The sequence below is a fragment of the Dermacentor variabilis genome, chromosome 8 (genome assembly GCF_050947875.1).
Source record: "Dermacentor variabilis isolate Ectoservices chromosome 8, ASM5094787v1, whole genome shotgun sequence".
NCBI classification, from domain to species: domain Eukaryota; kingdom Metazoa; phylum Arthropoda; class Arachnida; order Ixodida; family Ixodidae; genus Dermacentor; species Dermacentor variabilis.
In genome coordinates, this window is record NC_134575.1 from 13663276 (window position 1) to 13679942 (window position 16667).

Genomic DNA, 16667 nt, shown 5'->3' on the forward strand with positions numbered 1-16667 from the left:
TGCTGTATATCTTCCAGTTAGCCAAATTTGGCATAAATGGCAAGTATGCTGACTTGATTGCTTGCTATCTTTATTGCACCAGCATCACTTTAAGTTCATTGTCTTCCCGCAATTGGGCATTGTACGCAGGTGGAGAAGCTTCATTAGCGACGTCACCTGGAGGCCCATCGCAACAGCAACAGCAGTCGACGCAGCAGCAGGCACCGCCGCAGCGCCGGCGCATTGTGTGGGAGGAGCCCGAGCCGGCCTCGAGCTCAGTGGCAGCAACGTTGCCGCCTTCTGTGGCGGTGGTGCAAGCCGCAGTGGGTGGAGCCCCAACGTCACCGAGCCCCGCCCACTTCCCATCACCTCCGCCTGCGCACGCGACGGCACCTACTGCCGCGGCCGGCGCCACCAGCGGGTCAGCCATGGCGTCAACACAGCCGCCGCAGCAGCAGATGCAGCAGCAACAACAACAACATAATAGGAGTCCCAACATGGTTCGCGGTCTGCGCAGCCGCCGGGTGCGCCTGCGAGGCTCGTTGCCACAGGGCCGAGGGGCTGGCCTCCACAGTAGAGGGGCTGGGCCCCAGGGTAGAGGGGCTGGCCCCCAGGGTCGAGGGGCAGGCCCCCAGGGTCGAGGGGCCGGCCCCCAGGGTCGAGGGGCGGGGCTTCAAGGAAGGGGCCACCCAGTGCGAGGTGCAGCAGGACTCATGTGGAGTCCGAACTGGAGGGGAGGTGGCCCTCGGAGCCGTGGTCCACACCCGTTCTGAGCTGTGTGGGTGCGTTTCAAGGCGGGGCCAAGTAGTCGCCGAACAGAGATGCAGGGGTAGGTGTGGGTTCTTGATGCGATAGGGAAACACATAGAGTAACTAAGGGCACAGCGATTGCTGACACTTCAGAGGAGTGGCAATAGTTGCAAGCACAATGTTGCAACTCTTTCTGTGAGCTTAGCCCATCATCATTTTCATGAGTGCTTGTATAGTTTTCACGTTGACAAGTAATTTTTTTTCTATTTTACTGAGGAGCACTTGAGAGAGGGAAAATATTGATTGCAAAGGAGTGGCAGAAGTGTGGTTTGTGTGAAAGGAAGCTCGCATTGTTGTGATGGCATTATTTCACAGAAGTTCTGAATAATAGAACTGGTCTTAATGACAATGAATGCATCTGCCCGAAGATCAAACTAAATGAAGGGCACGTACTGTTGGAAGGACTTCGCACTTAAGGGGTGCAAGTTAACACAATGCACCATGTCACCAATTTTACCCGTGGGTCTCACCTGGTACTTCAGCAGCAGTGATGCAAGCCTTCAATCTTTTTATTCATTGGTGCCTTTGGTGCATGGCAACTTTCCAGTACCTCCGAATCGCGTGAATGTAAGTCCATGCGCAAAATTGCTAGTGTTTAGTTGCGTGAACTTACCCTTAAGGAAAGCAGTTAGTGGCACACAACAGGACAATGTGAGTAAATTCACAACTGCTTTGAATGGCTGCAGTGTTTTTAATGCATGGTCATGGCAGGATACAGCGACACACCAATTTCAACCTAGTGGGTGATTAAGCGAGTGATTAAGGTGAGCAGCTATCAGCTAGGTGAACAGATTAGCAGGTGATTAAGGGGACAAGTGATCACCAGTCATTTCTAAAACACTAGAATCCAGCCATGCTTGAAACAATGGCCAACCAAGTAGCTGCCAAGCTGCCCGCTCGCCGAGTTTTGTTAGCATGCACAACTGGCTGTCACAGACACCTGTGCAATCAGTTGTCACAACTGAATGCTCATCTTAAGGAGGTCTGCACTAAACCACCCAAACAGTTGGTCCCCCATTCTTAGATCTTCCTCAACATGAGGTACTTGCTTCACTCCTGTCAGTAGACAATGTTGCCACCTCTTGGTTTCGAAGAATCAAAGAAGTGTTTCAATAACCCTTCTTCATGTAACAAGTGGTTTGCTTGAGAAACACTTCTCGGTGCCGTCACGTTGGAGTTGACGCTTAAACTGTCTGGTAACACAAATATACCTCAGGAATTGCTGCGCTGTAATTTTGTTGCTGGATACTTCCAGTGTCTACTCCAAGGCGATGACTTAGAGGAGCGTCTCTTAAGCAACTCATGTTAGTAACCTCTAAGTTGCATTATTGAAATGCACGGGGTAGTTCAGTCAAGGAGGTGCCTCGAGTTCTGGTATGTTTAAGAATGCAAACAGGTGCTTCACCTGAGAAACCTGTTGCTTTCTCCATGCGTTGACACTCATTTGCTGTACAGCACAGTTGCTTGTCTCTCCATGTGTTCTGTTGGGCATTTTTTATGCTGATTCATGCTCTTTCAGAGACACCTGAGCACCGTGCTTTATACCATCTCATTCTCCAGCTCCTCATTTATCATGCTTTGTTTGTCCCAATATGCCAAAGCTTTCTGAAACTTGCTATTACTAGCTTCTTTCTTAAGGCCAAGGAAGGGCTGAGATGAAAAAAAATGTGGCAGTGACCAATACATCTTGTCTTCTTTTTGTCTCAATTCCTGTTTTTCTTTTTTTTTGTTCTTTTAGAACGTAAGACATGACGTCTTTTTCCTGGTGGAATTAATACCACATTTCTGCACAGTTCACATTCTTTTCACCATAATTGCGCTTCTCAGGGCATAAAATCACGAATTTGAGGCCTTTTCAATGTGTAAGTCTCATCTCTCATTACTTAGTATTCAATCTGTGCATATTTTAATTGGTTTGAAAAGTATGTATCTCCTGTTGGGGTGGCTATTACAGGTAGGTTTAAAGAGAGTCTAATTGTTCTAGTTGGTCACCTAAGCCTGTGTTCATGTTTCTTTCCGGGAATGAAAGTTTTTACTTTAGAAGGGCAGTTTTTTTCTTGCTCAGTATGATGACAAGGCTATGTCTTTGGAGCTGGCTGCTGTAGTAGTTCTCGCAAACTGTCAGCCTCTAGGAACTGGGTTCTTGGAATATGTTTACCTTCTTCTTTTTTCAATGTACAGCACAAAACTCGGGTGTCCTGTTGACCAGGCTTGCGCTGATCTTCACTTGAGTGCATTTCATGTGATGTCACAACTACTGGAGCCAATCAATGTAACATGTGCAGTTTAGTGTAACAGAAAATGCTGTCTGTTCACATGACTTTGTGGTCAAGTAGGTCTTGGTTCCAGAACTTGCAGTAGCAAGGTGCTCTCATTGCTTCCCAAGTGGTGTATGCCTGATTGTGTTTGCGGAGTGTTAAAAAAAAAGAAAATTAAAAACAAAATTTTCGGCACACTCCATGCGTCTACATTCCACTGTTTTTGATAAAGCAGCAGTCTCGTGCTTTCAGATGTATGTTTTAATGTTGTAAAAGGTGACGGCATGGATGTCCTCAGGCCACTAGACCATAGCTCCACTAACATATCTCATGGTGCAATGCAACTCATATGGCACAGTCTTTTGCTTACTCTTTGCCAAATTGAACTGCTGTGTTAGCTCCTCCGTCGTACTATTTCATGCTGAATAGTGAGCAGTCTTGATGCAGCCGAGGCCTCAACAGTTCTCACACAAACAAGCTCTGCGCCCTCTTAAGCCATTCAGTGCACTCTACAACCTGGCTCACTAACCTTAGTTTTATTTAACTTTTCTCTAGCTTACAGTATATTGTGCATGGCCTTCACTTACACTGCATTTTCACCTTGCGCAAGGCCATTAATGGACACAGGTACAAAGACTAATGATGCCATGTCGTTTCAGCTGCACAAACTGCTTGCAGCAAAGTTTGTATAGCGCAAGTTTTTTTTTTCTTTTCTATTCCTAGCTTGAGAAAGCACTTCGTCTTATATTCAAAACAATCTTTTCTTTTTTTTTTTTTGAATATTGCACATCAAAGTGCGGCAAGCTTAAAGGAGTACTGACTGAAAATTTTTGCTTAGTTTTTATTACTTTATTGGATAGCCCTCGACCCAGTAGTTATATTATGGAGTCTCGATCTCCTGAGGGTCTAGCTAATAATGGAGTATGTTAGCGTTTAATGCGACCACTTCAACATGCACCAAGAGCAGGGCGGCTTCGGATGGAGAAAAGGCTACCCATTCGGTCACTGAAACCGATTGTGGTGGTCCTGTACCTAATACCACTGATGCCTACACATAAACACACAAACACACTGTGGCCATCGTGCCTAAAGCCAAGTCTTGGCATCCCCTTGTGTTTCCAAGTGACACGAACAATCGGAAGGGCCAGTTTGGCAACTTTTGGCTACATGGTCATTCTGTGCCCTCCAACCGCCAAAACGGCAACCTATGCTTTCGCTGACATGAGAAGTAACCTTTTTCACTTCTAAGGCTGTGCTGCGCTTGACAAGTGTAGCACGACCTCTGAAGGGGGAGGAAAAGGGGGGGCTGTACGAAATGTGCGGTAATTAGTATCGATTTGTGGCGCGCTCAAGGAATTGAGGCTTTGCACTGTAACTACGGTGCCGACAGCTACTTAAAAAGAAAGCAAGAAAAGCGGGACACCAAATTTTCATGTCAGTACTCTTTTTAAAAACCAGGCAACTGGGTGGTACAAGAAAATAAACTTGCTATGTAGTTTGGAGAATATGGGGTTGCATGTGCGATAGGAGGTGGTCGATGAGCGAGGAAGTGGAAGCTCAAATAGATACGCAGCGTGGCTTATGTGCATTGCTGTTTACAAACTCTCGACCTGTTTGTATGCTTTTACCATTTCCAGAATACATAAACAGGGGTAGGCAGCAGTGCACAGTTCTACTGGTGAACCTCGATATAACGAACACGGATATTACGAATTAACGGATATAAAATAAATATAAAATTTCCTTTATCATGCTTTGATTTAATAGAGTACTCCCGCTACAACGAAATCGAAAATGCAGGATCCATCATGATATCGGTTATAGGCAAGCAAATTTTTTTTATTTTATGTGCCAGAAAATACTCTAGTAACAAGAATGTGAAGTACGGTTGCTGACCAACTTTCCAGACACCCTATTTTTTTGGACCTGTGCGATTATTAGGACCTATACTTATGGCATCGCCACCTACCAATACCACTGCAGCATAACTGAAATTTCGGACGCTGCACTGTGTTTTGGACGTGAAGAGGGCATGACGCCACAAACATGGCAACCATGAACAAAGTTGCCGCCATATCGACTGGGTACGAAACCGGAACTTTGGTTGTGTGTTTTTGACCAAGTGGCACTGGTTAAGCCTAGCAGCCGAAGCACTGGTGCCAGCGAAGTGTCTGATGACAAGGCATTGAGGCAAGCTCGCCGTTGGTATGTTCCCACTCGTAGACTTTACCAGCGATAGAGAGTGAGGTTAGACACACCTACTGGACTGATGGTCATAGTAGCCGAGTAGGGATCCATGAGTAGTCGCCTCTGTATGCGACAAGTTTGGCTATGGCAGCTTGGCTTGGTCAGACTGCAGTTGGCAAACCGGCATACCGATCCTTTGCGATAGCACCGATCACATGGTTGCATATATGCTGTGGTGCAAAGTGTGTGTATTTAATTTATTGTTCCCTTGTTTCAATCGCATCAGCATTGTAAGATGCCCACGGGCCATAAAAATCTGCTGGAAACTCTTTAAAGGCGTGTCGAAGGCACCCCGCTTGCATTTCTTTTGTGTGGCCTTATTGTGACTTTTTACAGCGAAGCTGTATATGGCTAGGTTCTGGAAAAAATTGTGTGCGTCTGTAAATTGTGTGTGCAGGTAAAGAATTTCTCTGCATACCTTTCTCTGTGTATTTTCCAGTAACGAACAGCATGCGCGTTATCAGCACGATAGCATTCCCGACAGGAAAGTAGCGGGCGCGGCGTTTTCAAGAAAGGAAACGCATCAAGGCAGATAACGATTCTTGTTGTGTGGCAGAAGGGGCACTCCAAAGGGTGTAACTTTGCCTAAGAGTGTAAGAACGGTTGCACCCTTTGGAGTGTATATTTGCCGCACAACTATAACAGTCATCTGTCCTGCTTGCGTTTCCTTTCTTGAAAACGCTGCGCTCGCTACTTTCCTGTCGAGATGTCATGCTGATAGCGCGCATACCGTTCTTGGCTTGGAAGTACCGGGCTCGTAGCATTAAAGAAAGGATATGTGGGCAGGACAGATGACGATTATCGTTGAGGCAAATGTACACCCCAAAGGGTGCAAACCTTTTTAGAGTATACACCGCCGCGGTTGGCGCGGAGCGTCGATGATTCAGGCTATTGCACAACTCGTAACCTGCTAATCTGTAGTACTTGCAAAACAATGAATCGTCGTCCTGCACAAGATCTCGTTTCTGATAGCTGGCTGGTTTCGACGATGACCTCGAAACAGTCATGGCTTACTTTTTATCGCACATAGGTATCGTAAAACGTACACTCTAAGAAAAGTTTACACCCTTAGGAGTGCCCCTTCTGCCACACAACGATAATCGTCGTCTGCCTTGATGCGTTTCCTTTCTTGAAAACGCCGCGCCCGCTACTTTCCTGTCGGGAATGCTATCATGCTGATAACGCGCATGCCGTTCGTCACTGGAAAGTACCGGGCTCGCAGCGTTAAAGAAAGGAAACGCATCAAGGCAGATGACGTTTATCGTTGTGTGGCAGAAGGGGCACCCCAAAGGGTGTAAACTTTTCTTAGAGTGTAGCGGCGGGGACATCAACATTCGAACAGCGTAAACGAAATACTTTACTGCCATTTACCGCACATAATATAAGCACGTGCCCATAGTTAATGCGTAAAGAGCTTATAAGCGCGGCGAGAATTCATTTGTGGTCCGCACGCGTTTTGCAGTAAAGACGCAGTTCAGTAGTGCCTACCGGTGAGATTGGTTGCGACATGACAGGAACTTTGAGTCCTCCTGAGGAACTGAGATCTAAGGGAGCCGAAGGCTCCCCAAGATCAAGTCGGTGGCTCCGCCCACGATGGGGCCGGGAGACGAAGTCCCGCCGCAATGTCGCGGGCCCTCTGGACAGCCTGGAGTTGAATGTGGAGATTGCTGCTCTTGACGGATTCCTCCCATTGCTCTTTCGTGATGGGTGGAGAGGCGCTAAGGGCTGGGCACAGCCAGAGCATGTGTTCAAAAGACCATGAGTCATTACCAAATTTGGGGCACGACTGTGAGTGGTCAGTGTCTATCCTGTTATGGGACCAAAAAGTGGGGTACGAACGGGTTGTCAGAATTCTGAACGTGCTAGCCTGAGGTTTGTTCAATTTGGGTTGGGGTGGGTGGGGAGTGGAAATGCCTTCATGCCCAGTCAATGATGGAAAACAGTTTCGTGGAAAGTACGTAATGGATCTTTGTGGATGTTGACCGCTTTCCAAGCCTGGCTACCCGCGGAAGCGCGGTACGTGAAATCGCGCGCTCTCAGGTGGGCCTGCTCGTTAAGATTACATCCGAGCGGGTTAACTGAACCATCTATATGGGCTGGGAAGCACGAGATGTGGTATCCTCCTTCGCTGCTCTCCCGAGTTCTTTGAAGTGCTTTGTTCACATTACTGTTCGCCTGTTCAGACACGAGGGCGGACTAGAAAAATCTAAACGCCGTGCGCGACTCCGAAAAGAGGAGGAACTTTTGAGCTGTGAAAAACCATAGCGATCGCCGCTTCCTCCGCCACATGGGCAAACTTCGTATAGACAGGCTGCATTAACCAGGTTGCCCCCCGCGTCTACAGCCGAGACAGCGAACTTATCCCCCTTGTCATATCTGGCAGCATTGACAAAGAGGGCATCTAGCTTCTGCTGATTCATCTTTTTAAGGGTGGACTTGGTTCTCGCAAATCTTCTACCCTCGTTATGCACCGGGTGGGTGTATCGCGGGACGGGGTCAACCATGATGCGAGTTCTGGTTTCCCAAGTCAAGCTAACTTTGGTCGCCGGTCCATGTCTGGGTTGGATGCCCGCTTCTTCTAAAATCGAGATCCCTAGGTTAGTGGATGCGAGTTCTGGTTTCCCAAGTCAAGCTAACTTTGGTCGCCGGTCCATGTCTGGGTTGGATGCCCGCTTCTTCTAAAATCGAGATCCCTAGGTTAGTGGATGATAGTCTCATTATTTCAGCCGCTGTGTTAGCTTCTATTAGCTCATCGATAGTGTTGTGAAGTCCTAGCTCCAGCAGCTTCTCGGTGCTCGTGGACTGCGGAAGGCTGAGCACGCGCTTGAGGCCGGTTCTGATTAGGGAGTCGAGTTTGACCTTTTCCGCCTTACCCCAATTAAGGTGCGGCGTGATGTAGATAACATGACTCAGGAAGAATTCCTGATAAGCTGTGAGCAGATTGTCCTCTTTGAGACGGCTTCTTCGATTTGAGACGTGGGCTACAAGTCTTAGGACATTACTAGCCTGTCCAGTGAGTCTGTTGAGGGCCGTCGAGTCACAGCCCTTGGCATCGATGAGGAGACCTAGCATATTGACCGATTCCATCCTCGGTATGGGATGTCCATTCTTAGCTCGAAGTTCTGTCGGCAGAGTTTCAAGAGGCCCAAGGTTTCTGACCCCTTGTCTGGACTGTTGGTATAACAGTAGCTCGGATTTAGCGAGGGAGAGTTCCTTTTGTTTGTTTGAATGCTTTATTTAGAGAATACATTGTCTGGGATGTAGGGGCTAAAGGCAGATGCAACTGCCTGACAAAGGCCCCCTACCCATACATTGCTCACGGGGTGGATCATCGTGAAAATACAGTGCAACAATGTAGAAACAAGAAAAGGAACAAAATGTGTGCGGCAAGCGATCAAGTATACAAAGAAGTAAAATTTTCCACTTTTTGCATAATATATCATCATTAATGCGCGAGAACAAGGAAATATTTAAACAAGCAAATAATACTAATAATAATCAGTGCTACAAAACATTATATAGCAAAAAGGATAAAAAATGTAAGAGAAAAAACGACTAAAAAAAGTTATCGAGACCGCAAGGACATTTAAGTATCATTAGGAGCTTAACAAAAGATTATGCCTAACCTTTTCCTTTCGACTGTAAGCAGACCTGCATTCCTGAATCATTGTAGCGATTTCTCGATTATTATTTAGGAAATGAGGTACTAGGTAGGCGAGTGTTTGAGTACCACATTTGGTTCTAAACATAGGTGTTCTAAGTCTGTTATGCCTAAGGTGATATTGTGATAAGACGTGAACAGGGTATTTGGGTTATGCAGAACTTCCCTATGTGTATTCAATACCCGTGCTTGAAAGAAAGGCTTCCGTATCTTCCAACGCGCTTTGTAACGAGTGTTCGAGCATGGCTAGCGATCCGCCCGGCGCCCAGATCGGGATGTCGTCCGCATAAATGGCGTGACCCACGTTCGGGATTCCAGCGAGGCGAGCGGAGAGCTTGTACATGGCTATATTGAATAAGAGAGGGGAGAGGACCGAGCCCTGCGGGCTGTCGCAGGTGCCTAGCTCGAAGGGTCCTCCCGAGACCGTGTCTATAGTCGGAGGTGTGCCTTGCGATCCGCGAGGAAAGATTTGGTGTGGTCATGAAAACACTGGCCCGGGTTAAGAGAGGAAAGTTCCGTCAGATTGGTTGCGAACTTCAACTTTTTTTTCTTGCTCAAAACAAAATTTACTCGAATCAGAATTTCTAAATCACAAGCTGAAAGGTTGGTGCAAATATTGAGCTATCACACATATTTTTTATCTGGAAGGCTTTAATAATTAGCTTAGGTCTGAACATATAATCAGAAAGTGACTATTTGACAACTCGGAAGTAATTTTTGGGAAAAGTACTTGATTTCATAGTCGAACATTATTTTTAACAGAAACTATAGCGACTGAAAAATATAGTAAGAAAGTATGATGGCTGGAACAAACTATGTTTATGCAAGAAATCTGGAGACGCACAATTTTTTATATTTTTTACTGGGTCAATTCAAGACGGTGAGCAAAACGAGAACATGGTAAAAGCAGGAGCCAACGTTTCGACAAGTGGGCTTGTCTTTTTCAAGGTGCGTACGACGTCACATGAAATAACCACGCAAGTAGAATATTCTAAAATACGATTTGTCATTGTACCTAGTTCCACACTTGATCAAAAAACATTTGCCGCCAAGCAACTTTTGCTTCTTTGCGAAAACTCCAAAGAACGCGTACGTCACCATGTTTTTTTTTTTGCGTGCGAAATAGTTTCGTGCAACCTTGTTCACAATTTATTTATTTATTATTTATTTTTCATACCCACAGGGCGAGATGCATTACGGAGGGGAGTGGTACAAAAGAACATGTGGTACATCGGAAATAGGCAAAACGCAGCGATTAGTATGAACAAAACACAATGCTAGAATACAAGAGGTTTCTTTCTATATAATGTTAGCTGCAGCTGCTCTGTCACAAAAAAGAAATTCTTGGTTATACAATGTTAGCTAAAGTTTCACGAAAGTATTTACGACATCAGCGGGAAAGGGGCTCCAATCTATACATGTGCGAGGGAAGAAAGACTGGGAAGAATAACTTGTGTGGCAGAGATAGGTCCCAACTTTATGAGAGTGATCAACACGCTGCGATACATAATGAGGTCTTGTAAAGAATTGCGTGTGGAGTGAAGGATGATAAATCCTATGAAAGAGTGCTTGGCGAGCATTTCTGCATCGAAGAGACAGCAAAGGAAGACTAAAATTATGTTTATTCGAAGAAATGCTCGCAGTTCTATTCACCAACTATAGTCCCAAGTTTTTCGAAGAAAATCGGATATGGTCTCTTTTGGGGTCTGGGACCTTGCGCGTGGAATGACCTTGTGTATGGAGGGGCGCTATAACAAGCGCAACTCTGCCCCCTTTGGGTACAGTGTACTTAGAGATCTTGTACAAGGACACTGCACGATGGATGGATAGATGCTGCACAAATCTAATTACACGGATGGATGGATGTTATGAGCGTCCCCTTTGGAACGGGGCGGTGGCTTGCGCCGCCAAACTCTTGCTACTGTGCTGCCTAATATCCTACCTTGGTTAATCAATGAGAAACAAAAAAAAAAAGACACTATGAACTACCACGTCCAAATTTTCTGATACCCTATTGCGAACTGTGCTTTTGTACGTCTCCGTCTTTTGTCGTTTCCCTACTTTTCTTCCACCAATCCTCCAATCGCCTCTTACTGATGTCTATTGCGGACCTGTTTGCTTTACCACTGCTCCCGCTGAACCCAAGGGCTTCAAGGAGGCCAGTGGTGCCTAAATCGACCGCTGGATAGACGTCTTCACATTCTAATAAAATATGCTCCGTCGTTTCCCTAGCTTTACCGCAGCAAGCACATGCTTCTTCTTCCTTCTTATATCTCGCTTTATAGGTGCGTGTTCTAAGGCATCCCGATCTCGCTTCGAAAAGTAATGAGCTTCCCTTTGAGTTATCATAAATGGTTTCTTTCCTAATTTCGTTTTTTCCCCTTAAGTAGTTACTCATGGCAGGTTTCTTTTCCATTGCCGCCACCCATGAGATTAATTCAGCCTCTCTGACTTTCCGCTTGACCTTCTTTGTTGCTGTGTTGCCCACCCCACAGGCCGCATACTTGCTGGTAAGCTTCCTAGTTCTTTTCCTCCACTGTCGGCAATGCTCCACAAATCGGCAATGCAGCGCCATCTCGCGATAATGCCAGGAATGATGATTGCGTGGCGTACGTAAATGGACAGATTTTCGTTGGAGATCGGCAGAGAACACTTTCGTGTTAAGAGTCTCGGCAACCTAGAGCCCCAAATTATTGAATACAATAGCTTTTCTAGAGACAGTCTCGGTTTCGTTTCGCAGATCACAATTGTGACGTCACGACGCAAAAGGTAGTCACGTGGCAGTAGAACATCCCGACGTGTTGATACTCGCTGCGGCTCGCGTAGTCGTCTGCTATGCTGCAGCACGGCCTCGCAACGAAAATCAGAAAAGGATGTGAGCGCCAAAGTGTCGCTCCCACGTAATGATGATGTCATGACGTCACGACAAGACCACACGACAATCTCACGAGCCTAGTGTTGGAGCTCGCGTAATCAAGTTTAGGAGACGTCTTGAAGCTATAATCATCACGAAGCGTTCGCCAGCTCGTCGCTGCTGCCGCCCTTCATCAGTGTCTTCGAAATGCATTCAGTGTCATCAGTGTCTGATTAAATGTCTTGATGACATGCCTTGAAAAAGACAAGTTCACTTGTCGAAACATTGGCTCTGGCTTTCACCTTGTTCTCGTTAATTTGCTCATGGTCTTGAATTTCCATCTCACGCATTCTCCGTGTTTTCCCTGCATCAGTGTATTTTAGTGTCTTCCACTGTTGCACCAGCCGCGCTCAGCGCTGGCACTTTTCAAGTCCTTCGTTGCAACGTGCGGCTTCACACGTTGCAACAAAGGGGATAAACGTATACGTCAACATAAACGACTGAGGTTGCGCAAACTTATCGGTAGAAAGGTGCACATAGGTTGTGTTCCACTTCTGGCCAGCACTGGAGACGTAGGCATCTAAGGAGACAGCTTCGTGCCCCTGTAATGGAACGGGTCTGTCTGGAACCGTATCGAAGACAAGGGGAAGACGCCTCTTCGAAGTGGCACTACCTCGAGTCGACGAAAAAAAAAAGAAAGAAAACAAAGCCATACAACGTACATATTTGTGTATTTGAACTATTTGCGCGCGCAAGCTATATGAAACACGACGTGACTTACATCAGGCATATATGTAAGCTTGACTACATATGATTTCTTGTGCGCACACGACCTTCCCCGTCGAGTTTCCAAGCGTCCTGTTGAGCCACCATCTTATTTAGATAGGAAAATAGCCTGCATCGTTTTCGACTTACACGCTGCCTTCGCAAAGCCGCCTTCTTCGAAGTCTTCGTCAGAATTGGAGCAAGACTTAGGATGAGCTCTGCTAGCTTAGACGTCTACTTTGTCGTTCACGGTGAGTATTGGAACACGGCCATAGGGGTTAGAAAAGTACCAAAGCAAGTGCGCATCGATTGAAACCTACCGGGAAACAAGCACGTTTACACGGTGCCGAGTTCGTTGACCGCAGGGAGACGTGTTGGGCAGACTTTTTGAGCGAGAAAAGGCGAAATGGGATGGCTTGATGAAGAGTTGGCTTGCGAAGGCTGGCTGCTTGATCGGATGCTCCTTCCTGATTTATTTCATTCCTCCATGCTCACATGCGTGGAAAAAAACGTACATGTGCATTCGCGAATTCCATGCACTCAGAGACGTACTACGCCATGGCTCTGCCGTTCTACTCGTTGCCTCTAAGGCGGTGCAAGCCAAGCTTTCTTTACATGGCCACACGCATTGCAAGGGGTGGTGTATACCAGGGTCACCGTAGATTGTCGCAGACAGACAGACAGACAGACAGACAGACAGACAGACAGACAGACAGACAGACAGACACACAGACAGACAACGAACTTTATTTAATCCTGAGGAGCTACCAGGACCTCCTAACGGGAGGCCATTGTAGCCGCTGGCCGCGCCCACGTAAAGGACAGAACGCCGTGACGCTCCGCTCTTTCCTGGGCCCTCTGGATAGCCTGGGCTTGCTTTCGGAGTACCGTGCTTCTGATGGCCTCCTCCCATTCGGCTTCGCTGGAGAGGAAGTCGTTAGGCAACGCGGGACATCGCCAGAGCATGTGAGCCATTGAGCAAAAGGTTTCAGTGCAGTCGGGACAACTAAGGTCCACATCCGAGTACATCCTACTGAGGAATCCCCGCGACGGGAAAGATCCCGTCTGCAGCATTCTAAGTGTAGCAGCAGAGGATAAATTCTCCGACCAAGTTGGTAATGTTTAGTGATTTCATTAAATGTGAGGAGTGGATCGTTCTGTTGAGGCCCTTCCTGCCCCTCCGGAGCCTCCAGACCGTCGCGACGCGTGAGTTCTCGCGCACGGTCGTGGGCAAGCTCGTTGAGGTTTGGGAATCCCTCGAGAACGTTCGTCCCCACGTGTGCGGGGAACCACGTGATATAATGAAAACCGGGGTAAGCCCTTTTCTCTAAAATAGAGGCCGCTTCTCGTGCGAGGTTACCCGACTCGTAAGCTCTGATTGCGTCTCTCGAGTCGGTGTAAATGTAGGAACGCTCTGTATCACACAAGGCCAGCGCAACCGCAATTTGCTCTGCTATACTCGCGGTGGCCGCTCTGACCGAGGCCGAGGACCGAAGCACCCCCCGCCCGTCTACAACCGACAGCGCGAACACTCTCCTGTTCCCGTACTGCGCCGCATCGACAAAGAGCGCGGAGTCTCTGTCATCTCTAACTTTCTTCAATATGGCTCGCGCACGGGCTTTACGTCTACCCTCGTTATGCTGAGGATGTACGTTCCGCGGGAAGGGCCTCACCAGGTAGGTCGCCCTCGTTTCTCGTGTCAATGTTATACGCCGGTCCTCCATTATCCTAGGAGCCATGCCAACCTCGTCGAGCATTCGCCTGCCAGCTTGGGTCGACGATAGCCTAACCACCTGGGCAGTGACCTGTGCCTCTATGATCTCGTCTATGCTATTGTGCATACCGAGTTGATCTAGCCTGTCAGAGCTCGTGGCAATAGGCAAGCCTAGCACTTTCTTGATGCTCTTGCGCATGAGTGTATTTAATTTGGTCTTTTCCGTTTTTGTCCACACTAGAGCTGACGCCACATAGTTAATATGGCTCATGAGGAACGCGTTGTACATCCGAAGGAGGTTGTCTTCACCTAACCCCTTCTTTCGGTTGGACACCCTAGCAATTAGCCGCAACATATTCTCTGTTTTGGCTGTAACGTGGGTAATTGTTCTGGCATTACAGCCCCTCGCGTCTATGAGCAGGCCTAGGATCTTAACTGAGTCGACTCTGGGAATTTTCTGCCCATTATTCGCGTATAATGCCACGGGTAGCTGGTTGAGGGGTGTCAGACCCCGAACCCTTTGCCTTGCGGGTCTGTAAAGCAATAGCTCCGATTTACTCGTAGACAGCTTGAGACCCGTGTCCGCGAGGTAAGCCTCCGTCTCGTCCAAGGCCGCTTGTAGAGCTTGCTCCATTTCAGCTAGGGAGCCCCTTGGACACCAGATCGTGATGTCATCTGCGTAAAGTGCGTGATCTATGCCCTGGAGGCCGCCCAGCCTATCTGATAGACCCTTCATGACTATATTGAAGAGCAGTGGCGAGATGACTGATCCCTGAGGGGTACCCCGAGCTCCCAATTCGTACACGCTCGACCGAATCTGCCCCACCTGAATAGTAGCAGTTCTATTCATGAGAAAGGACCTGACGAAGGCCTGGAATTTGACTCCCAGGCCTATCCCGGCCGTGGCTTGCAGAATGTATCTATGAAACACTGTGTCGAACGCCTTAGTGAGATCCAGGGCGAGAATCCCTCTCACGTCCCGGGTGCCGCTATCGAAGATTTGCTTCCTTAGCATTAGCATAACCTCCTGCGTCGATAGGCCGGGCCGAAAACCAACCATATTATGTGGGAAGAGGTTTTTGCGCTCTATGTACCCGGAAGCCCTGTTCAAGATCGCGTGCTCCGCTACCTTGCCTATGCACGAGGTTAGTGATATTGGCCTCATGTTGTCCAAATGAAGAGGTTTTCCTGGTTTAGGGATGAGTGTCACTATAGCCGACCTCCATCCGTCAGGCACCTGTCCTGTCTCCCATACCCTGTTGACCTCCTTAGTAAGTAGTTCCACTGCTTTATCGTCCAGGTTTCGTAATAGCCTGTTAGAAACTTTATCCGGACCCGGAGCCGATCTGCTGTTTAAATTGTAGATCACCGCCCTGATCTCTGATTCTGTGAAAGGCGCGTCCAGTTCTTCTACCGTCGCGCACTCGATCTGCGGATAATCCTCTTCCTGCGTCGGCCCTATAGGAAGGTATCTATCCGCGATCGCATTCAAAAGTGACTCTTCAGTACCTCCCTCCTGTTTGTGCCGGTGTATGACTTTACTAAGTGTTTGCCTTTGATTATGCTTTGTCTGCGCGTCACCCAGGAGGTGCTTGAGGAGGTTCCACTTCCCTCCTGAGCGCATGGACCCGTCTACTGCCGCGCAGACCTCGTCCCATTGTAGCCTATTGAGCTCCGCACAATATCTCTCAGACTCTCTATTAAGCTCCGCAACCTTTTTCCTCGGCCTACGATTCAACCTTTGTGTTTTCCACCTCATCAGAATTGACGATTTCGCCTCCAACAGATGCGCTAGGTGCGTATCCATTCTTGGGACCTCCGCTTCTGTTTGTACTACCATAGAAGCCCTCTCGACGTCCTCCGTTAGCGATTCGATAGCCTCGTCAAACGAGGAAAATGTGCTCGTTCGCTCCTTCCTAAGTTTCCTGAACTCCTCCCAGTCCGTGACTCGAAATACCCTGGCCGGTCGGGCTTCCACCGTCAATGTAGCTAGTCCTCTGCCTCCCTCGTTCCTGACCGACAGAGTGTTGAAGCCAGAAAGGGTAGGGTCGTCACATAGTGTTTCCTGTAATAACAAAATCTGCGGTTTTTCCACCTCATTCGCCAAAAATTGCCGTAGCGGAGCCTTGCGCCTTTAAAAACTAGCGCAGTTCCACTGCCATATTACCAGCTCTTTGTGATCGCCCGCCATGATGCTACAACAACATACCTTGCTCCACCGCCGGAGCAACCTCGGAGTGATTCACTGCCTTGCTTTGCGCTCGGACCTTGGCTTTGGCCTTAATCGCCGCCTTTTTTTCTAGTACGGTCACTCTTTGGACCAAAAGCTTTACGCTTTCCTGATTTTCTCTACTTATCCTAAGTAGTTCCTCCAACATCT

The 16667-nt window shown here is 47.8% G+C and overlaps 1 protein-coding gene across 2 annotated transcripts in view; it reads left to right on the plus strand.

Annotated features, from left to right (window-relative positions):
- Mgtor (nuclear basket protein megator) overlaps window positions 1-3246 on the plus strand; it is a 123173-nt gene extending 119927 nt beyond the window's left edge. For both annotated transcript variants that reach the window (XM_075701202.1, XM_075701203.1), the window contains exon 49: window positions 130-3246. In XM_075701202.1, the coding sequence (XP_075557317.1) occupies window positions 130-752 (623 nt within the window). In that variant the 3' untranslated portion in view covers window positions 753-3246. The remainder of the gene's footprint in view (window positions 1-129) is intronic.
- Window positions 3247-16667: the final 13421 nt, after the last annotated feature.